This window comes from Chamaea fasciata, unplaced genomic scaffold, assembly GCF_029207755.1.
Source record: "Chamaea fasciata isolate MVZ Bird 193981 ecotype frontalis unplaced genomic scaffold, bChaFas1.0.hap1 SCAF_5, whole genome shotgun sequence".
NCBI classification, from domain to species: Eukaryota; Metazoa; Chordata; class Aves; order Passeriformes; family Sylviidae; genus Chamaea; species Chamaea fasciata.
The window spans coordinates 6,589,926-6,613,742 of NW_027094090.1; the positions used below are offsets into that span (position 1 = coordinate 6,589,926).

Below are 23,817 nucleotides of genomic sequence, written 5' to 3' on the forward strand. Positions count from 1 at the left end.
CAAAATTAGCTTTTTTAACTGAGATGCCAGGGAAAACAGATGTTGCTGAGACAATAACAAGAACAACAAAATCCACCACCAATGCACAGGTCCTCATCACCAGAGGAGTCAAGAAGGGCTTCTGTGCATACATAGAAGGGAGAAGGAGGGAAAGGGAGATATGGATTCATCAGGGAACAAAATAAGGTGCACAGTGACAAAGGACATGGAAAGGGTCAAGGATTTCTCTGCCTCGGGCTTTGCTTTAGTACCTGGCCTCTGCTGAATTCCAAGCTTTGGACAACCCTTATCTTAAGGAGGAGCTACTGCCAGGCTGTCCCAAACTCCTCACCTGGAGGTGCCCAGCCATTCCTTATTGACACAGATCCCTTTGGAAATACCAGAGACAGCTGGATCCACCAGCACTCTGAGCAGAGTATAAAAAAACCCAGTTGTGGTTGGCCCTGGTGGTGCCAGCCAACCTCAGCAGCCAGTGAGTCAGAAAGGAAAAGTCTCCCTCATGGACATGTTGCTCCTGTTGATGTCCACAGCTCCCAAAAGGGATCCCATTCTCCCTCACGACCACCCAGCTGGGAAAAACACCTACCAAAGGGCTGAACAAGAGGGTATTTTATGATCTTTCTCCTTTTCAAGCACCAGTCACAGGGGTTGCATTCACATCTCATGGTCAGAATGCAGACGTGAACTCAGGTGACTCTTCCCAACTGTTCACCTGACTTCCAGTGAAAAATCAGTGAAGCACTAAATATCCACTAAATAGCCACCGTGCCCACCCACTCCCCCATGGTCACTCAGGTTTGCTACCCTCTCACTGCAGCAGTCAGATTAATTTTTATTATCTCCTTATTAGAAAAGGTCCAATCCTGACTTTAGAACGTGAAATCAAAATAATACCTAACCAAAAGGACCAAACTATTCTGGCTTTATATACTGCCACAGATTTAAAGAGTGCTGTTTTTCCCTGAAGCAAGGGAGAAAGCAAAACGCTGAGGAAAAAAACAGGCTTAAGAGCAACAACTGTTACAAACTTTCCAAAAATATATGCTACTTATCAAATGTGTTGATTATCCTAGTGAATATTTCGATTATTAAATGCTTTCTTTTAAAAGAAAATTTTTCTCCACTCTTTTCCCAACCTGGATGGAGTTTTACAAGCAGGAATGGGAGCTGGTGCATGCAGAGATTCCTGCGTATGCGAACAAAGTCCATCACGTTTGTATAAATAACTGGATATGGCTACTAAAAACAACTGCTCACTGTTGCTTTCTCACAGCCTTTTGACACCAGAATCTCAAAAATCCCTTCATTTAAGAGGAATCTCTACGTGTCTTGCTTAATGGTGAAGGATTTAGGACTTGCCAGTCCCTTACAATATATCCTCCTACAGTTCACTGGGATCTACAATCTCTGATTTAGCAAAACAAATCATAAAACTTCGTAAACAAAGGTGATGCTCACAGAGGACTTCCCAAGTTATCACCCACTCAGCGGGGCACCAGGAAGCACTTTGGGATCTAAATTCCTGCGCCATCAGGAAGCATTGGCAGAGGCTTTTAAATCGGTTCACCCAAGGGTTTTTTTTCCTAGTAGCTGCCTCCAGCGCCCGGGACAGGAAATCTTCCTCCAAAGTCCAGAGGTAAGCAGCCTCCTTCAGACACCTTCCCTTGGAGATGAACCTTCTGCCGTTCAGGGCACTTCATACCTGGCTGATAAGCCCATGATCACAAGTGAAAAAACCCAACAGCATCGACCGACAAGGACCTTCTTCTGCCGGAGGGGAATTGACACACATCCAGTGCCAGTTTTAGCTACAACAGACATTTATAACAAGCACTCCCATGCAGAAGAACTCAACTATTCTGTGCTCAATTGATCTACTTAGGGTTTTTTAAAACTAAAATGACCTATATAGATACAGTCTTGCCCAGGACCATAGAGAAAATAAACAGAACAAACATCACAAAACAGGGGAACAAGAAAAAATAATTAAATCAGCATTTTTTGCACAACTGGTTTTTGATACTTTATTTTCAGAACTGCCGTGAAAAACCTACCAGTTGTTGGGGTTTTTTTTTTTCCTCAAAGCAAAGTCAAAAACTTGGTTACTGCTTTGAGGTTTTGTGGTGAACCCACAACTCTCAGACTTCTTTTCCAGGAAAAGGAGTGTGAGGGACTGTGTGGTTTAAGCTACTCACAAGGGGGGAATTTAAAAAAAAAAACAACATTCTAGCTTTGCAAAAGGTGTCTGTTGAAAACACTATTGAGTGGAAAAAAGATGAGCCAAGTTTTTCCAAGAGATGTCATTATGAGGAAGACTGGAAATTTAAACCTTGCATAACACACAAGACTTGATCAGTAACTCATTTTTTATAGATGGAAGCCTTTGTAATTCTTGCTGCAGTAACAATTATCCAAGATTTTCTTCTTGCTGGTCTGAATATCAAGGAGCAAATTCCAGAAGCTGGGAGAAGCTTCATGAGCGGGTTCAGTGCAGTTCAGGACAGCAGGGAGTGTCTGGGCAGAGCGGGGTCAGCGGTGAGGCTGCTGCAAGGGGCAGCTCCCCTTGCTGGATGGGAAAAGGGGGACTCCAGCGTCCATTCCACGAGCCCTCCTCTTGCTGACAGCAGGCACAGGAGCACTTGCAGGGGAAACAATTCAAAATGTTGCAGACTTGGTGCTGGTAAGTAAAATAGACAAAATCAAGTGGGTAATATACTTGGAGATAACCTACTTGCCTTCAGCTTTACTCGAGGTTACCACTGGACATCACAGCTTGGAGAACTGATTCAAGGAGTGATCACAATTACCAGTATAATCACACATGCAATAAAATTTAAAAAAATTAGGATTTCTCCTCTTTCAGTGAACAATTTTTCGGTGAATAATTTTTCAGTGAATAATTCAGCTAGGAATCAAAAAAGTTCATGCACTTATACAAGAGCAATAAAAAAAATTAAATATTTATTTTGAATAACAAGCTTAAGTTCAAGCTGCATTGTTGGCAATGTTGGTTTTAAACACAGATCACAAAAGCGTGCAGAAAATTGTATTTGAGCAAAGAACAAAATAATACTAAGAATTATACTAAACAGCTGCTGATTTTTAAAGAAACAAAAAAGGCTTGTAATCACTATACAAAATATAAAATGTATTAAACACTACCATCCACAGAACAGAGGTTTATTTTAGTTTGATTATATTTAAAAATTATTTGTGTAGTTATTTATATAGTGAATTGTAAATGAATATTATACAGTAACCTCCTTTTGGTCTGCAAAACCTTTGTTGCACTATAGCACATCCAATCACTTTGCAAAAAAAAAAAAAAAATTATTTGTCCTTACTATCAATAAAGAAAACAATCATTGATAATACAGTAAATATTGTCAGGTCTACAAATAATGAAATTCAAAATGACTCCTTCGACTCCGAAGCGCTTTCCATGCAAAAAGTCAGCACTTGCTGTTTAAACTGAGTGCACTACCAAGCAATGTCCAGGGTCGTAGATGCTCTTGGTAAGACTAAATCTTACAAAAAAAATTTAGAAAATAAAATAAAATTTTTAAAAAAATCGAAGATTGAATGCAATCATGCAACCTCTTACTACTGGGTAACCCACTGTGTTGCTTGTCAATTTATTGCCTTTCTGGAATATCACTCAAGGCATCAAAATTAGATTCATGATAAATATACACATAATGAAAGGACACAAACTGCTATTCGACACTACTACTGGTAATGTCTGTGCTACGTGAAAGCACCTTTAAAAAGAGCCTATGCGGCAAGAGATAAGTGTCTAAAGATTCAAAATGAATCAACAGTATTGGATAACAATATAATTCTCAACTCAGAAGCTGCCTCAAGATTAGGTGCATCTTCAGTTAATGTAACAGGAAAAAAAGGCAATGGATTTTATTATTTGTATCCACTCATAAACTGACCTAAGGCCACCAGATGTGCAGACACAACAAGTTTTCTTTTCTTTTTACAGTTCTTTAAATTGTAGGATGATAAGGGAATAGATCTATTCAAAAACAAACAGCTATTTCATCTCTATTAAGAGGTGGCACCGGGCGTGGGGTTCACGTTCTGAGTGGCCACCTGTGGTGCCACTTCAATGATCCGGGGCTTGTCTATAATCCTGGCCGTGCGGTTGCCCTTCTCTACAATGCCAATAATCCACGCCTGGTGGCCTTCGCCGTATTTCGGGGACTTGATCTCGGCACAAAAACGCGCTGCCTGCTCTCGTGGTAAGCAGATGAGGAGGCCTCCTGCAAAGAGAGAGAGCAGAGCATCAGAACATCTGACTGCAAAGTATTTCAGCCTTGGTCTGCCAGACCCCTACTTGGACAAGCACTTGGTGACTTCACTGGAGTGTGCTGAACTCCAAAGACTCCAAGAAAAGACACGGTGGAAGTCCGAGCTCTTGCTCTACAGCAAGATGTCTGTGCCTGAATGCAATGTTTAGTTTCATATAAATGAAGCCAAATACACACAAAAGATGTTGGCAAAAGGACTTGGTACTGATGCCAACAAATGACATACTGAAACAACACCAGCATTGTAACCTTTCTCAGAGGACTGCAGAGTGCCTTTACACAGAAACACTTTGGATAAAGGTCATATGCAGATACCTGTAATCACATATTGGTGACAGCTGATTCTGTGAGTAATCCCCTTGCCTGCAATGAAATCATTCATCAAAGCAGGGACCACTGCCCTGCTGAGAATGCAAGAGGCAGAATATGAAACGCAGGCTTGATCCAGTGCTCCCTGTGACAGTCCTTGTGACCCCTTTGACAATTTTCTAACCTTTTTAGCCTTTCCTGTAAGTTTTTTTTTTCTCCGACACAAATGAAATTACTTCATTTACTAATGAAGGCTTTCAAAGTAGCACAGTAATCAGTGAGCAAGCTCACCATTCCACAATTAAACCTAAAAGCACTTCCATTCTTAGAATCCCAAAGCACTGAAAAAGGTAGGTTGGCAAGTGAATTGAAAATGTTTGGAGAACACAGGGAGAGAGTAGATTCACACACCCTGAAATTTGGGCACATGCTGAGCCTCACTTACTCTTTGACCCAAAGCATTCTCATCCTCACAAGTTCTGCCACCAGCTCTGAGCCAGCTCTGGGGCAAAGGGCCACCTACTTGAGCAGGTCACCCTGGGCTCAGATGCCACCTCCTCCTCCTCCTCCTCCAATGGCAACTCCTCAGCACCTTGGCAGCACCCTGATGTTTGCGCTTCCAAGCACACAGTCCCCTCGTGGTGACTAAAGACACTTTTCATTTAGGGCCATGAAGAAGCAGCTATTCAACATAAGGAGTTAATTAAAATGTTAAGTAGAAGTGCAAAAGTGATTTTTTTAGATTCTGTATGAAGAAAAGTGTGCCAGCCAAAAAGTACCTATTTCTCTAACATTTCAGAATAACATCCTGGTATTTTCATCAAACACAACAACAAAAAACCCCTAAGCTTGAATGACAGTGCCTGTAATTACTCCAGATGTAACAGACAAATCAATTGCAAAGGAATTATGTGACATTCCCATGGAAGGCTCTAAATCCAATTGAAATTCTCTTATGTCATGGTGCAAGCAAGTCAGGGGAGAGGTTTACAAGTGGCAGTGCAGAGAAGGTGCTAACTAGCCAGAAGGGAGGTGTGCAAGTACGGTTAAAAAGGAAACGAGAAAGAGCAGAAAAGTAATCTTCACCCATTTTTTTTTTCACACACACTCTCTTCCCGCAATTTTGTATCACTTGTATGCATACCATTCACTTGTACACATATCATTCTCTGGCAAGACCAAAAACATGTACAAAATCCCGGTAAAAAGTTTCCGGTGAAAAAAAATGACTTCTCACCTGCTGGCTACATCCCAGTCTGATCACTAATGCTTAAAAAGGCTATGGGCTACTCTCAACCAGCAGCAGGCTTCCTGTATGCAGGGATTATAGTTATTTCTCTGCTACAGTGGCCAGTCTCTTTAACCCTTTTTTTAAGTCCTTGAGGTTCCCCACTACGGTTTTTTAGGCTAGTCTGTGTTCTTGGCATTCCCAGCTGCTTTGCTTTTTTGGAGATTGGAAGGATGCAGATATTTGGTGGCTGTCCTGGCTTATCTTTTTAAGAACAAAAGGGGGTTTTTTTTGTAAGAGGCTTTGAACATTGCTGCTTTTAACAAGTAGTATTTCAAGCAGGGAAGTAGGCACAGAACACTTCAAAAGCAGGCCAGATAAAGCTCTGTAATTAAGAGCAGAGATACAAATAGTTCATGAACCAAAACCAAGTCCTTGCTCCTGCTAATGGCTTTCTCCTGCAATGACTTACAACAGGATGACATCATTAGCCTTGCCTCTTGTCAGGCACTGACACAGCCCTTCTTTTCCATCCATCTGCTTATTTCCACCAAATCTCCACAAATACCAAGTTGTTGAGATACCTCTACTACACTGAGTCATCTGACACCATCCAAAAGTTACTAGGACTGAAAAATACACACATGTATGAATGTCCCAAACAGAGTAACTCTGTGACTTATCTCTGCAAGTAGCCACTCCAACAAACAACTCATTCTTTTGAAACCAAATGCCTGACTGCAACTTTAACCATTACCAAGGAGTTCCCTAAAAGAGAGTGCAGAATCATATAAAAGTGCAATTTTAGGAGACTACACCATTAGCAAGAGTGCCTGAAGGATGGAACAGATGACATAATACATCTTTTCAACACTGGCTTTGGTCAACAGGTGCCCAGCAAATGCACATAGGGAAAAAAACCCCAACACAATAACCTTAAAATCCATTAAAATAATTTTCCAGTAAATTTCTTATTGCCTGCCCACTGCTGAAAAACATCTGTTCCCAGATGAAGAAGCTACAGACAGAGCATGTCTAGAAGTTTAAGCCAATAGAGAAGTGTCTGTGTTAGAGTAAGGAGAGCCCTGAGCAGCCCCAGCAGGCCTCCCCACAGCTGGGGATCAGCACAGCAAGGCAGGCCTTGGCCTTCACATAAATCAAGCCCAGGACAGGAGGTGTGCAAACAGCCTGGTCTGAATGCTAACGAGCCATGCCAGCACAGCCTGCCCAGCTCACGCTGCTGACACACGCCAGGCCCTGCAGGGCAAGCCCAAAGCCTGTGGGTGGTTATTCAGCTTCCAGAGCCTGGCCAGTGTGTCCACGTGGCTCTGGATCTTTTGGGTATCTGGCAGGCACTGCCCTGTGACAAGTCCCTGTGGCCACCTCTAATGTGAGAAACACAGTGCTGTGATCACAGTGCTGTGATCAAATCAAACAGACGTGTTTGGAGGCACCCACAGCTCACCACCAAGCAGATCTGTCTTGCTGTTTTTCCCATCATCATCCATCTCTGCCCAAGGCAAGCAGCTCAGCGTTTCAAAAAGACCTCTTGCTCTCAGTCCCAGAAGAAGTTCTGAAGTCAAGCATTTCCCAGTTCCCAGCAGTGCATCCATCTGCACTGTTTTACATTCCTTCAGTAACAAGAGAATTGGGTATCCCCAACTGGGTATCCCCAAGGTGCAGGATGGGCAGCTCTGAAGACATAAGCACTCGGTTTGCAGCTAAACCATTCCCACACCAACTACTATCCAAACCTCTACTACAGCCACTCACCTGGAAGAGAACCCTGCAGTTCCAGCTCTGTGTCATGCTGTTTTTTTGGCTTTTTCCAAATAATAAATGCTACTGGAACTCCAGCTATGTGGGTTCCTGGGTGGTAGGAATCTGATTGGTGCTACCAACCTTACTGACACAGCTTGCCAAGCTGCCACCAGATATTTCTGCTCCCTTCTGACTGACTCTGGATTTGGAAAGGGTTCATGTCCCATATCCTGTTACACATCATCTGAACCACACAGTCTCTGTAGGACAGAGTGTCTGCTCAAGCACAGATGGCCAAGGAACAACTCAGCAGATCAGGGTAAGTGATGTATTCACTAGGGGAAAAGTTTATGGCTCTCACTGTGATGCTTTTTTCCAGATCTTCAGACGTTTTTGCTTCAAGGGGCCCCCTCTGTTGTGAACTGCAAAAAACGTGGCTAATACTTCTGGAGTGCCAGAAGATTGCAGGGAAATGAGATAAGAGAAAAAGACAGATTTGTTGCTACATTTCTCCATTTCCCAAAGAGAAAGAGTCAGACTAAATTAGAAAAAACAAAATGAAACAGGACAGAAGGTTCAAGGGAAAAGTGACGTAGAAAGACATCCAGCAGACGACAGTGATCATGCTCATCAGAAAAGAGCCTACTCTTAATAAAGCAACTTAAAAACCATCAGAAGTTCTCATCACCTGACAACTCTGTAAATGTTGTCCATAGCCAGGTTTTCAGTATAGTGTGTTGTACTCACTGTCACTGCAAGTGGCAGCTTTACTGTACTTAAGTAATAAATGGGTCAGAGAGCAGTAGTTGTTTGTTTTTTTTTTTTTTTTTGCTGCTAGTCACAATCCCTAAAGTCAGATTTCATAAAAGTAAGGGAGAAAAGCTATAAGCTGTATTCTTGGATGTATGCTGTGGACAGAGAAGGCCTCAGCTGCCAACACTGGCCCACCCAACACTAAATTTCATAGTAACAAACAAAACACCATCCTTTGTCAGGCAAAACTACTGCCAGTGGCTTTGCTTTTGAGAAAACTGTGCCAGATGTGGTGGAATTTCTAGATATTCACTGTTCTGGAGTTAACAGAGAAAAACAGGTTTCAAAAGAATTCAGAATCATCCACTTCTAACTGCAAACTGGAGCGTTGCAGGATTTCTGTAATAGTGTTCCATAAGGGAGCAGAAGACATTCAGGACAGGATGGTGATTTGGAAGTCAGGCTGAAGGAGTTAGTGGTGAACAGCTGTGTGACTGCTGCTCATTAGCCTGGCCATGTGCCAAACCAACTGTGACTCTGAAGGCACAGCACGCGATTTGTGTGTTTGAAATGGAATTCTGAGGTGCAGGTGTAGGGAAGGAAGAGGGTAGCACAGCAGGCACCTACCTGAAGTCTCTGGACAAGTCCCATGCATGAGGCCGAACATGTTGCCACAGGCCTTACTGACAGCAGCCATCTTAGCCAGGACGGGGAGGTTGTGAATAACAAAGGACACCTCGTTCCGCTGCTGCTTGGCAAGGTTTTGTGCATGCCCCAGGATCCCAAATCCTGTTATGTCTGTAGCTGCATGTGCATTGAAAGTGTGCATGAGTCCAGCAGCTACAAGAGAGGGAGGGGGAAAGAACACCAAATCAGAAAATACCAAATTATCAGGAAAGCACTTTAACAATATTGTGCACAGTCCGAATGAAGTTGCATACCTTTAATGCAAACCAGGCTGGGTTAAATTAATAAAATAAATAAAACCGTGCTTGAAGAGAACTGGAATTCACCAGTAGTGCACGTAACACTTAAAAAATTCAATTTGTATTTAAGATATTAAATCATGCTGAAAATCCGTCATGGAAGTTGCATTTATGAGCATGGCCTATTAGACATGTGCTACTCATTTATATTGGCAGTCTAAGAAACAGGGGTTTGCTTCAGATCCAAACTTCCCAAAGCTAAGGGCCAGAAAGGTTCTGAGCTTAGCTTTGCTCCACTAAGGGCAGACACAGCTCAGTCTTCTCACAGCTCTTCCCCTGCCCTGCAATGGTGAGGTGACATCAGAACTCGAGACGTGGACAGTCAAAGTTTAAGAGCTGAAGAACAAAGCCTGCGGCTGTGGGGGAAGGGCCAAAGCCTCCCCACCTAAACATTCATGAAATTCCTGCACATTTGCAGCTCCTGGGTGGGAAAAGGGCACCCCTGCATGCAGGACAACAGCACCAGTTAGGAGTATTTAAGTGTTGTTAAAGGTGTCTGACAAGAGTGGAGAAAAACAAAACCAAGAACGCTTTCATTTTCTTTGGGAGCTTCCCCAGTACAGGAGCAGGACCTAGCTCCTTTCCACAAGACAGTGCTGGTCATTTATCTCCCCTGGAAGGCTTTGACAAAGAATGAAAAACCAGGGGGATGACATAGGAAATGAAAACTGAATAAACGGGAAAAGAGATATTTAACTATTCCTGTGCCTTCAACTGAAAAGTAAGGAAACAATTCAAAATTCCACTCTGCCAAAAGATACTTTGAACAAAGAAGGGAAATCCTCGATTAAGACTTTTAGGGTAAAAGCAGAACCTTTCCTCCACCAAAATTAAAAGAAAAAAATCAGAACAAAAAACCCACTACAGGAACAGGAAAAAGACAAACAGGAAAAAAAATCGTATTCCACATACATACTCCACACTGTGGAAAGCACAGTACAAGACCGAATTAAAAAACAACATTAAAAATCAAAATTTAAATTGAAGCTTACATAGGTTTAGAGCTTTTCCTTTTTTTATGCTATTTCAAATTATTTTAGCCTTATTACTGTCAGGCCTTCTCTCTGGAAGAAAATAAGGAAAAAATCCAATATTTTTCCCTTTAAAACATCCTTTAACTCACTGGGATATTACTTGCAGCACTCACATGAGTCATAATCATATCCAGCAGCTTTGTGTTTTTGCTGTATAATTACAAGAGGGCGTTTGATTTTAATTTGCTGGTTTCACTAACACTGAACAGCAGAGACTGGGGCAGAATGAAAGGGACAAAGTGGCTGTGTCACAATTCCCCAGGGCAGTGAAATTAAATTGATATGGAATTGAAAAGACTCACAATCCCTCCCCCCCAACACACACATCTCTTCTTACCTGTCCTGTTCAGCCGTGCCATATTCATCATTGCCTCTTGGTATGCTAGTTCCACATCTTCCTGCGTTACCACGAGTTTGATTTTATTCCACTTTTCTGGCTAATGGATGAAATAAAGGTGATTCTTTTAGATTTTCAGCTGTACATTTTCAAGCACACTCTGACCACTTAAAAAACCCCAAACCCTTAATACAAAATGTACTTTTTTTTTTTTTTAACAGTTAAAGAGGGGCAAAATGTTCCAGTCAGAGGTTTGTGCCTTAGTCTGCTGTACCCCAACAAAGCTCATTTAAAGATCTATTAGGCACTAAGCACCTCAAATCCTACTTTCAGCAGCTGAGTGGAGTAGAATAACCTACCCTAGGGAAAGAACTCCTTCAAGGAAACTCTCTGGATTGAACTCCCACAGCCAAATTAAAAGAACTTTGTTGCTGGATGTTGAGATTTGTAATTTCTGGCTTCGTGGGTTTTTAAGAGGCTGTTCTTGATGTCACGCCTGGACACTTTGGTGAGGAAGGACCACTGATATCCACCAGTCCTGGTCTGGAGGAAGGTATGCTGAGGCAGGATATAATCACTCTAGTTCAGGATTAAGGCAGTTTCATAAGCCTCCTTTACAATTTGATACCAGCATCTTCCACCCAGTCTCCAGTGTCTGCCATGGTCTCATCTCTTCATCACATTCCCATAAATGCTCTTTGTCCCAGAAGGGTTTCACAACAATTTAGGAAACAGTACCTTTATAAAGGGTAATTGTTCCATTTGAAGCTGAAGTGATTCCAGATCCAGAACGAAACAAAGCAACTATTTTATTTATACAAGTCACACTAATTTTTATTTTTAAAAGCCAAATGATTTTTTTTTAAATGAAAATAAAATTAGAGAGAACTGAAAGTCAGAAAACACAGGGTTTTTTGAAGCCATGATACCTACACTGCCATTCCACAGAGTAAATGTATATAACAAATATCTTACTTAACAAAAAGTGCAGGAATGACTAAGAAATGGTCCGTGATCCTACACAAGGGAAGGACCTTGTCTCAACAAATGAGTGCTGACATCAAGGGGTGTAAGAAAGAATCCAGAAATGGCACAATGGGGAAAGACTGGTCAGCCAAAATAAATAAATTGTTAAAGAGCAAGAAACGATGGCAGTGGGACCAGAGTGTCTGATATTAACTTGAACTGGATCTACCAATTAAAGAAAAGAATTTTTGTTTACACAAATGAGAGACCAAGTCAAAAAACAAGATGTGGCTGTTACAGAGATGACAGAATAGTGATTATTCTTACTCTGGGAATGACTGAAAAAAACCTGAGCAGTCATTCTGCGTTAGGTTTCAAAAACAGTTCTGAGGCTGATCACAGGACAGAAACTGGTCAGATGATGGCAGTGGAAATCACAAATTATATGGAAGTAGAACTCAAGGCTGAAGGTAGAAGAGCCACAAACACAAGACATGAATTGGAGGCAAATTCCTCTCCACTACAGCAATCAAGATACTGGGGTTAGTCAACAGGGAATTAAGGCAGAAAAGTGGGCAAAAACTCCCAAACAGGTTATAAAAGCAAGATTGGATTTCCAAATAGGAAGGGTCTGTAGACAACAGCAAAGAACTAGAAAACCCACTCTGAAGGGGCACATCACAGCATCCTCTTTCATGCCTTTAAACATGCATATCGAACTCCAGTTTTCCTTTCTCGCCTATGCATTAATTTGCTATACTATAGCTTCTCCCACACAATTTTTAATATGAAATCAAATTCCCCACCAAAATTTGATTTACAAGTGGATTTGTGATGGGTAATTAATTCTAGTTTCACTTTCCCTGTGTTTTCACAAAACAAAGCTAAAGAAAAGGTAGCACAGCTACTCAGAAATTTTCCTACCACAATCAAAGATATATTCTGTTTACACATAATAGCAGTATTGATTTCCTGGCTGTCCTCATTCTTCAGACCAGGAGGTTTTTCTGTTTGACAGCTGAGGAAATTAGTAGTATTTGAAATATGTGGAAATTCAGAATAGCCTTAATTTGCAAGTCTGATCGTCAGTACAACAAGAAGATACATTAAGAAGCAAGATTATAGCCGGAAAACATACTATGGAATTGGGGTCTTGTTGTTTCACTTCATTTTCATATCAAGATTATTTGAGGCCCTGATCCTTGTAAAGGATCAAAACAGGGGATTCTGAAGAGGTCAGAATTGCTAGGCCAGACCCTATGAAGAAGGAGAAAAATATTTTTCCCTTGTTGTTCACACTTCAGAATCCAATGAAGCTTTAAGCTGGTTCTCTCCCACTTTGCTAACACTAGCTCTGTTAATTAGAATTCATCTGACAATGCAGTGGCCAACAGCCAAACCAAAGTAGATTCCAGCTCACTCCTCTGCCAGTCTATTGGCTCAAGAGTCCCAAAAGCAGAAAAGCTGCATCTTTTTAGAGTGTAAACTGAGCAGTTATAATTCGGAAGACACATAGTGGGAGCCAGACAACATAAGCAGATGCCAATTTTGCAGTTACTTTTCAGTTCAGTAGTTACATTTTTGCCTGAAGTAACAGATGGAAGTATGTCTACACCCATAATGCTGCTAGAAATATTCTTACTGAATGCACAGGGCAATACATGTGAAACGCAGATAAACTTCCATGTACACAAGCAGAAAGCCCAAGAACACAGAGAGAGCATTCTTGGCCTAACTGCCATCAATAAGTGTTGCCAATTACTTTGGCAGGTGGCGTAGGGCATAATGTTGCCCAGGGTGATAGTCTGTTGTTCTGTTAGTAAACTATTTTGGTTATTACAGCAATGCCTGAGAAATAACTAAGAATTAGGTGCAATGAAGATGAGCTCACTAAGCACAAAATTGTAAATTGCCTTGATTCCAAAGGAACTTTGCACACAAGTAGGGAAGGCTGGAGCATATCAAGGAAAAAGGAGGAGAGAGAGGTGACAGATGAATCCCATCTGAGCTGAACTTCGTCATGTTGAGGGAATGAGGAAGGTCATCTTTAACTCACACCCCTTTTCCCTATTTCTTTTTTTGCAGTGTACTCACAATATCTAGCCATTGGTGGACAGCTACAGCCACTTGTGTTCCCAAGGGTTTAGTTAATACAAGCACATCTCCTGGCACTGCATTGTCTGGCCTGGAAACAAAGAATTCACATATTAACTACACAGCAAGATTCAAACACATTATTAGGAATAAGTGCTGATAATTACATTTTCACAGACCCACACATCTTATTGCACAGTTAAAAAACTGACTAATCGCAGAATTACCCTTTGGGACTCATTGCCAATATTATTAAGGAAAATGTTGCAAACTTGCTTAAAAAGTGCTAATCCTTCTTTCTTGGAGAAAACAATGCTTGCAGTCAGACACACACCCAATTACAACTCTTCTTTCAATTTTTTGGGGATGTAAGAGAGGATAAGAGAAAAAATTTACCTTTTTTACCCAGGGCATAAGATATCCAGCACTAGGATCATGCACAAGGATCATTACATTTGTATAGAGTAACATGCCACAGTGAGACATTAAAAATCAGCTACTGTTAAATGGACAGAATGCTCTAAGGAGAGCAGTTCTGTAGTTCTCAACAGGGTAACTGGGACATGGTTTAGAAATGTATGTATAAATGTGGCAGAAATTTATGTTCAAAACAGTCTCCATTACCTTTAAAGATTAGAAGCTTAATTGTCCTGTCAAAAGGAGAACAGAATCAAAAAGGACTGGGGGGTGGGGAGAAGTAAAAGGACATCCTGTTTAAAAAAAGCAAATATGTACAAAGAGATGTGGCATCTGTTGAGTGCTAAGGACAAACACAAGCAGGAGAAGGTACTGCTTTATTCATCAGGAGACACACCACAAGATCACAACACGGTGCTTAAAGGATTTTTACGGTATCCCTCGGACCAGTGCCTTTGATTGTTTAGTGATTTAACTTACATTATAAATTCATTAGGCTGACAGACTGTCGTGGCCACTCCTCCTAAAACAATCCAGGGATTTAACACTGTTTGGCCACCAGTAACAGATGTTCCTGCCTCTTCTGCTGCATCTTTGAAACCCTGGATAATTAGAGGCATCACTTTGTCTCTTTCCTAGAGATCAAAACAGAAGTCAAAGTTCCATACACAGCAGTGCTAATCATTGCAAGACTGATCCAAGGCTTTAACCACTCCAACCAAATGCCCTCATAGCAAATAGTTCATGACAGAAAAGCAACCCTTAGGAAGAGTCCTGCCTCCTGAAAACTGCATGTTATCCCACAGAGTTACGGTTTTACAGCTCTGTGTAGACGAGGTGCAAAGACACTCTTACACTGAAGAAACATTCTTCAAAAGGTCTTATAGAGTAATCAGAGTTCTGGAAATTCAGAGCAACTATCCCGCTGCTGTAATCAGGTACAGCCACAGCAGTGTAGTGCTGAAAGGCAACATTTAATCAAGATGTATTTGGGCTCCATTAACCATCAAAGTTTTAACTTATATCCTTTTAAGAATAAACATCCCTTTTTTGCTATAGCAAAACAAACATACATGCTGATCCCTTCCACAAAAAAAAAAAGTATAAAATAATTTTAAAAAAGCAAAACCAACCCATAATTATCTATCCAGATTGACAGATAAATTGGCAATCAAATGCTGGCCTTTGATAGAAGGAGGCACCCCCTTTTGGTGGGGATGAAGGCAGCAGATTACAATGCCACAGAAAACTGAACTTCTGGCACATGACCTCAGAATGTTTATGAGGCAATGAAGTAAGCCATTCAGTAAGACCATCTCTTCTTTAAACAGCTTCAAACTTTGAGGAGAAAACACACTAAAGGTAAATATATTCTAAGCACATTTAGCTGTTTGAGTCTTTCATCAAGATGAAGTGCCAAAAATCTTACCCTATCTGTCATTTTATTGCTGATTCCAAGGAGCATCAACATGTTGTCGCATTCTGTGACCCCCATGGCGTAAAGGTCACTTAGGACATTGGCACATGCTATTCGTCCCTGAAAAACAAAGAAAAACAAGAAAAAAAAATCCGCAGCACTGTTGGTGAATGTTTAAACACCCTCCACGAGCAAAGCTTCCAGTGTGAGTTTGCACTGACACAGCTTCTTACTCCACAGCATTAAGAAACCCAGCCAGAGATTAGGTATGATCCCTTATGTGTTATGTGCCCACCGAGAAGTGCAGGTATCCTTCCTTTTACAGGTACGAAGAGAATTCATCCCAGGTGTCCTGGTCAACACACTGTCCCACTGACTTCAGAGGAATAGGAATCCCAGAGTTCAGACTTAATGCTCAATTTGAGAGGCTGAAGATCAACAGTCCATCTTTGATAACAAGCTCTGTTTACTAAACATGGTATATTCCTATCAACTTTATTCTAGCACAGAACTGTACATCCTGATGGAGATGGCCATAGCATGGACTTCACAACTGCTAGGAAGTTAATCCAAAAAGCACATACTGCTGAACTTCTGCATCAGAATATGCAGGAGACAGGTCCTTGATGAGAAAGATGTTTATTCCCTGCACTACTCTGGAGGCCATGTCTTCACTCCTCAGTTTCTAGGATAGAACTCCTCTTCCCGGAGGATACAGCTGTGCTGCCAGCACACACCCACACAGGGCTGCTTCCTCTGCTCTGGGCATGACAGCATGTGCAGGGAATAAAGGAGCTCAGGGCTCCCAAGAACTGGATTTGCCACCACTGAGGGAAACTGTGTATCCCCACCACTCCCACAGTGAGAGAGATGTGTTTACCTGCCTGGTGGATGTGGGAAAGGCTGTGGATGTTGTCTGTCTGGACCTCAGCAAGGCCTTTGACACTGTGTCCCACAGCATACTCCTGGAAAAGCTGGCAACCCATGGCTTGGACGGGAGCACTCTTTGCTGGGTTAGGAACTGGCTGTGTGGCCGGGGCCCAGAGAGTGGTGGCGAACAGTGCTGCATCCAGCTGGGGACAGTCACCAGTGGTGTCCCTCAGGGGTCTGTGCTGGGGCCAGCTCTGTTCAATATTTTTATTGACAACATGGATGAGGGTAATTGGGTCTTTCATTAGTAAGATGACACTAAGCTGGGAGCATGTGTTGGAAGGAGGGAGAGCTCTGCAGACACCTGGAATGGTTGGATGGGTGGTCAGAATCCAGTAGGATGACATTTAAAAAGTCCAAGTGCCAAGTCCTGCATTTTGGCCACAGTAACTCCCTGCAATATTATAGGCTGGCGCCAGCATGGGTGGACAGTGCCCAGGCAGAAAGGGACCTGGGGGTGCTGGTGACAGCAGCTGAACATGAGCCAGCAGTGTGCCCAGGTGGCCAGGAATGCCAGTGGCACCTGGCCTGGATCAGGAATAGCGTGGCCAGCAGGTGCAGGGAGATCATTCTTCCTCTGTACTTGGCACTGGTGAGGCCACACCTCGAGTGCTGTGTCCAGTTCTGGGCCCTCAGTTTAGGAAGGACATTGAGACACTTGGGCACATCCAGAGGAGGCAAAAAGGCTGGTGAGGGGCCTGGAACACAAACCCTTATAAGGAACAGCTGAGGGAGCTGGGGTTGTTTAGCCTGGAGAAAAGGAGACTCAGACTTATCACCCTCTACAACTTCCTGAATGAAAGGTGATTATAGTCAGGTGGGGGTTGATATCCTTCTCCCAGCAGCAAATGATAAAATGAGAGGACACAGCCTTAAGCTGCACCAAGGGAAATATACGTTGGATATCAGGAAAATGTTTTTTACAGGAAGGGTGATAAAGTACTGAAATTGTCTGCCTGGGGAAGTAGTGGAGTCACCATCTCTGGATGTGTTTAAAGAAAGACTGGATGTGGCACTTGGTGCCATGGTCTAGTTGACGTATTGGGGCTGGGTTGGACTTGATAACCTTGAAGGTGTCTTCCAACAGAGTGATTCTGTGATTCTCTGTGTGTGATCTGTCACTTTCCAGGTGACAAGATCAGACTGAAATTTGGTACAGCACCAACAATTTTACTGACTGTTGCGTATGTGAGTATCTTCATTAACAAAAACTTGTACAAGAGATAAAACTGTTTGTCTGCTGAAGATTCCTTTAAGTCAGGAAGCTGACAGGACCGAGATCCATCACTTGCATTGCATGAGGTTAGTTACTCTAATTTTACTAAATTAATGGATCTGAGTCAGGGTTTCTGAGGTATGGACCTCAGCTCAGATGAGACATCAGCTTTCCTCATAAAGATGCAGAACTTCCTCATACAGGGTTTGCCCTAAGGCACAGCAAGATATTTTAAAATATAGGACAAATTCTGTTGTGTTACTCTGAAAGACTCCATGCATTTTATGAAAGTTGTTTTAGGTTTACAGCTGCAGAACTGTAACCAACACCTGGCTTTATGTCCTGGGTTGAAGTATATTCTATCACCATCTTCATGAACTGTTGAAACCAGGTGAGGCAGTGCTCCCTGCCTCCTCCACTCTGGCTTATCTTCTGTTAATGGCCCATCAGCACCTTTGCTACACAGCTCACAGATAACCCCCTCCTGGACTACCTCCTGTTAATGGGCCCATCAGGCCTTATCACATGACTCACCATCCCATTGTGGGATGCTCCGCCCAGAGGGAGAAACCAAGCATTCCAGCCTGGATATAAGCTGAGACTCTGAACACCAGAGGGGCGCTTACCCACTGGATTCCCAGAGGACCCGAGCTACCAGACCTTTCTACAAGATCACTGCTTCAGGAAGACCACCTCATCTAGACTGCTTCCATCACTACGCTCAAGTTGTATTCTGACTCTGTCAGTGGTCTTTTGTATTATTGCATCGATTTTATTTTACTTTCTTTCCTTTTTTTCTTTTTTCCTATTAAATTGTATCTCTGACTTGGAGCCTCTCATTTGTTTTGCCTTCAAACTACTACAATTTTGGCGCCCAACGTGGGGCACGAGGCACTGAGAAAAGTCAGAATTACAATTTTGTATTGAAGAAGACACCTGTTCGCTATGATGCTCAACATGCTTACATGTGTCTTATATCTATCTCTCTATATTTTTCCACAACTGGGGTACTATCTGCCAGTCTTAATGCTCCTGCGTAGACCAGGGTATGGTACTAAAATTGCTTTAGTAGTCTATTATGTCCATTGCTTGATAAACTCTGAGGCAATGAACATTATTCAGAATATACACCCACTTTTGTTTTCTTGTTCTGGTCTAGGATGCTACATCTGGGGCCTCAACAATCTCACCCAGCCCCTGTGGGGAGGGGTGAAGAATGATTTTTTCCAGCTTTTCAGGCATGACACAGCAGTTTTTGAAAATATGGAATACCCTCTGGATGCCAAAGACAGCATGATGTTGTTGTTAGTCCTGCTTTGTCTTCTCTGCACGGCCCGCACCATGCTTAGAATCAAAACACTACATGGTGTGATACAGCGTGTTCTGAAGGAAGAGGAAGAGGGAAAAAGAAGCAGAGCAACGATATCAGTGTCTACACAGAGTGTCACAGAGGTGAAAGGAACCAAAGGCAAGGCAACAGTGTCCTCATCTACACAGACCGTCACAGAGGAGAAAGAAGCCAAAAGTGAGGCAACAGTGTCCACATCTACGCAGACTGTCACAGAGGAGAAAGGGACTAAGGGTGCCATCAGCATCTCCACACAAACCATCACTGAACCGGAACAGCCTAAACCAGTAGCAGTTGCCCCCGTTCAGAAGAAGAAATCAAGGACCAAATCAGTCCGCATAGTGACTGATGAGGGTGCGGCAGGACCTTCACAATCAGCAGAAGAGACAGAGCCAGAAATCATCACTCGCTCTCTATCTCTGGGTGAGCTGCGTGACCTGCGAAGGGAATTCACCCGCCAGACCAACGAGTCCATCCTGACCTGGCTGCTCCGCATCTGGGACGCTGCAGCCAATGACACCATTCTGGATGGAAGTGAGGCCAGGCAACTGGGATCATTGTCCCGGGATGTGGTCATTGACCAGGGGATTGGGAAAAGCCAAGAACCTCTCAGCCTCTGGCAGCGACTGCTAACAAGTGTGAAGGATAGATACCTTTGTAAAGAAGACCTCCAAGTGCACCAAGGAAAATGGAACACAATAGAACAAGGTATCCGATGCCTGAGGGAATTGGCTGTGTTGGAAATCCTTTTTTCAGAAGATGAGAGATTTCCTAAAAACCCAGATGGTGTCCAGTGCACATCACGGATGTGGTTGAGATTTGCACGGCTTGGACCCGAGATGTACTCACGTTACCTGGCAACACTGCAATGGAGGGAAGGTGAGGACAGGGTAGGTGTCTTGGCTAATAAACTAAGAATTTACGAGGACACTGTCACTGCCCCAGTTCGTACCCATGTCTCGTCTGTGGAGACAAGACTGGCTGAGCAAGTCCGGAACTTGATTGAAGAAGGCCATCAGAAACTGAAAAAAGAACTTAAGGAAGAAATTTACCATATCCAGCCAGAGCCAATGAGAGTCTCTGCCATTAGGAGCAGGCGCTCCCCAGCCAGGGAGAGAGGATACACACCCCGAGGTAACCTCTGGTCTTTTCTTCGGGAGCATGGAGAAGACATGAGGAAGTGGGATGGAAAACCCACCTCCTCCTTAGCAGCCCGGGTACGTGAACTGAAAAGAGAAACACCTACCACAAAGAGCCCATCTAGAATCAATGTTGCTCCGGTCTCTCGTGCACAGAACTCCAGACGGTACAGGAATGATGATATGACTGATCCTCTTGAAGGAACCTCAGAAACATATTTACAAGAAGAGAGCAATGTATGCCATGACCAGGAATAGGGGGGCCCTGCCTCTAGCCAGGTAGAGGAAAGGGACAATCGGATCTACTGGACTGTGTGGATCCGATGGCCTGGAACATCTGACCCACAAAGATATACGGCTCTGGTTGATACGGGTGCTCAGTGTACTCTGATGCCATCAAGGTACGTGGGAGCAGAACCCATTTCCATTTCTGGGGTGACAGGAGGATCCCAGGAGCTGACTGTACTGGAAGCTGAAGTAAGTCTAACTGGGAAAGAATGGCAGAAACACCCCATTGTGACTGGTCCAGAGGCCCCATGCATTTTGGGCATAGACTATCTCAGAAATGGGTATTTCAAAGACCCAAGAGGATACCGCTGGGTTTTTGGCATAGCTGCTCTAGAGACAGAAGGCATCAGACAACTGAGTACCTTGCCTGGACTCTCAGACGACCCCTCTGCTGTGGGACTACTGAAAGTTGAAGAACAACAGGTGCCGATCGCCCGAGCAACAGTGCACCGTCGGCAATATCGCACCGACAGAGACTCTGTGGTCCCCATCCATAAGATGATTCGTGAGCTGGAAAGCCAAGGGGTGGTAAGCAAGGCTCGTTCACCCTTTAATAGCCCTATATGGCCCGTGCGTAAGTCCAGCGGAGAATGGAGACTGACAGTGGATTACCGTGGCCTGAATGAAGTCACACCACCACTGAGCGCTGCCGTACCAGACATGTTGGAGCTTCAGTATGAGCTGGAATCCAAGGCAGCAAAATGGTATGCGACCATTGATATTGCAAATGCCTTTTTCTCCATTCCTCTGGCAGCAGAATGCAAGCCTCAGTTTGCCTTCACCTGGAGGGGCGTGCAGTACACCTGGAACCGACTGCCCCAGGGGTGGAAGCACAGTCCCACCATTTGCCATGGACTGATCCAGGCTGCACTGGAAAAGGGTGAGGCTCCAGAACACCTGCAATACATTGACGACATTATCGTGTGGAGAAACACTGCAACAGAAGTCTTTGAGAAGGGAGAGAAGATCATTCAGATTCTCCTGAAGGCCGGCTTCGCCATCAAGAGGAGCAAAGTCAAGGGACCTGCTCGAGAGATCCAGTTTCTGGGAGTGAAGTAGCAAGATGGACGGCGTCAGATTCCCACTGAAGTCATCAATAAGATCACTGCAATGTCTCCACCGACCAACAAGAAGGAAACACAAGCTTTCCTAGGTGCCATAGGTTTCTAGAGGATGCACATTCCCAAGTATAGCCAAATCGTGAGCCCTCTCTACCTGGTTACCCGCAAGAAGAACGATTTCCACTGGGGCCCAGAACAGCAGCAAGCTTTCGCCCAGATCAAGCAGGAAATCGCTCATGCGGTAGCCCTTGGCCCAGTCAGGACGGGATCAGAGGTGAAGAATGTGCTTTACTCTGCAGCCGAGAGCCACGGTCTGTCATGGAGCCTTTGGCAGAAGGTGCCGGGTGAGACTCGAGGACGACCACTGAAATTCTAGAGCCGAAGCTACAGAAAATCCAAAGCCAACTACACTCCCACAAAGAAAAAAATCTTAGCCGCCTATGAAGGAGTCCAAGCTGCCTCAGAGGTGATTGGTACTGAAGCACAGCTGCTTCTGGCACCTCGACTACCGGTGCTGGGGTGGATGTTCAAGAGAAAGGTTCCTACCACACATCACGCCACCGACACCACGTGGAGCAAATGGATCGCCCTGATCACGCAGCGCGCCCGTATTGGAAACCTGAATCGCCCTGGGATTCTGGAAATTATAACAAACTGGCCTGAAAGTGAGACCTTTGGATTATCCTCTGAAGAAGAGGAGGAGCAAGTGACACGGGCCGAGGAAGCCCCACCATATAACGAGCTACCAGAGAGTGAGAGACGATATGCCCTTTTCACCGACGGTTCCTGCCGAATTGTAGGTGCTAACCGGAAATAGAAAGCTGCTGTATGGAGCCCCACATGACGAGTTGCACAAGCTACCGAGGGAGAAGGTGGATCGAGTCAGGTCGCAGAGCTTAAAGCTGTCCAGCTGGCTTTGGATATTGCTGAACGAGAGAAGTGGCCAAGGCTCTATCTCTACACTGACTCATGGATGGTAGCTAATGCTCTGTAGGGATGGCTAGACCGCTAAAGAAAGGCCAACTGGCAGCGCAGAGGAAAACCCATCTGGGCTGCTGAGATTTGGCAGGACATTGCCACCCGAGTAGAAAGGCTGACCGTGAAGGTTCAACACGTGGATGCGCACGTACCCAAGAGTCGGGCTAATGAAGAACATCATAACAATGAGCAGGTAGATCGAGCTGCCAAGGTGAAAGTATCTCAGGTTGATCTAGACTGGCAGCACAAAAGAGAATTGTTCCTAGCTCGTTGGGCTCATGATGCCTCTGGTCATCAAAGGAGAGATGCAACATATCGATGGGCTCGTGACCGAGAGGTGGACATTACTATGGACAGCATCTCCCAGGCTATCCATGACTGCGAGACCTGTGCTGCGATCAAACAGGCCAAGCGAGTGAAGCCTCTGTGGTATGGCGGACGATGGTCAAAGTATAGGTATGGGGAAGCCTGGCAAATTGACTACATCACCCTTCCCCAAACCCGCCAAGGCAAGCGCTACGTGCTCACCATGGTGGAAGCAACCACTGGATGGCTGGAGACCTACCCTGTGCCTCATGCTACTGCCCGGAACACCATCTTGGGTCTGGAAAAGCAGGTCCTGTGGAGACATGGCACCCCTGAGAGAATTGAGTCAGACAACGGGACTCATTTCAAGAATGGCCTCATAAGCACTTGGGCCAGAGAACACGGAATCGAATGGATATACCATATCCCATACCATGCACCAGCTGCCGGGAAGGTGGAACGCTGCAATGAACTGCTTAAAACTACCCTTAAGGCACTTGGTGGAGGGACCTTCAAAAATTGAAAACAGAACTTAGCGAAGGCCACCTGGATGGTCAATACCCGAGGGTCCATCAATCGAGCTGGTCCTGCCCAGTCTGAATCCTTGCATACAGTGGATAGAGATAGGGTCCCTGTGGTACACATGAGAGGTATGTTAGAAAAGACTGTTTAGATTAATCCCACCTCGGGCAAGGGCAAACCCATCCGTGGGGTTGTCTTTGCACAAGGACCTGGTTACACTTGGTGGGTGATGCAAAAGGATGGGGACACCCACTGTGTACCACAAGGAGACCTTATTTTAAGTGAGAACTGTGTGTAAGATTTCATTATATATATATGTGTGTGTGTGTGTAGTTTAAGGAAGGTATTGATTTGGGATGATGTAGATGGTAATAGAATAAGGGGTGGATAATGTCCTGGGTTGAAGTA

General features: G+C 43.9%; 1 protein-coding gene across 3 annotated transcripts in view; it reads right to left on the bottom strand.

The window, feature by feature from the left end:
- Positions 1-2,938: 2,938 nt before the first annotated feature.
- The window catches only part of SEPHS1 (selenophosphate synthetase 1), a 31,292-nt gene continuing 10,413 nt past the window's right edge, over positions 2,939-23,817 (bottom strand). For all 3 annotated transcript variants that reach the window (XM_066182732.1, XM_066182733.1, XM_066182734.1), the window contains exons 4-9: positions 15,634-15,741; positions 14,685-14,839; positions 13,788-13,878; positions 10,728-10,827; positions 8,998-9,210; positions 2,939-4,271 (exon numbers count right to left, since the gene is read on the bottom strand). In XM_066182732.1, the coding sequence (XP_066038829.1) occupies positions 4,057-4,271; positions 8,998-9,210; positions 10,728-10,827; positions 13,788-13,878; positions 14,685-14,839; positions 15,634-15,741 (882 nt within the window). In that variant the 3' untranslated portion in view covers positions 2,939-4,056. The remainder of the gene's footprint in view (positions 4,272-8,997; positions 9,211-10,727; positions 10,828-13,787; positions 13,879-14,684; positions 14,840-15,633; positions 15,742-23,817) is intronic.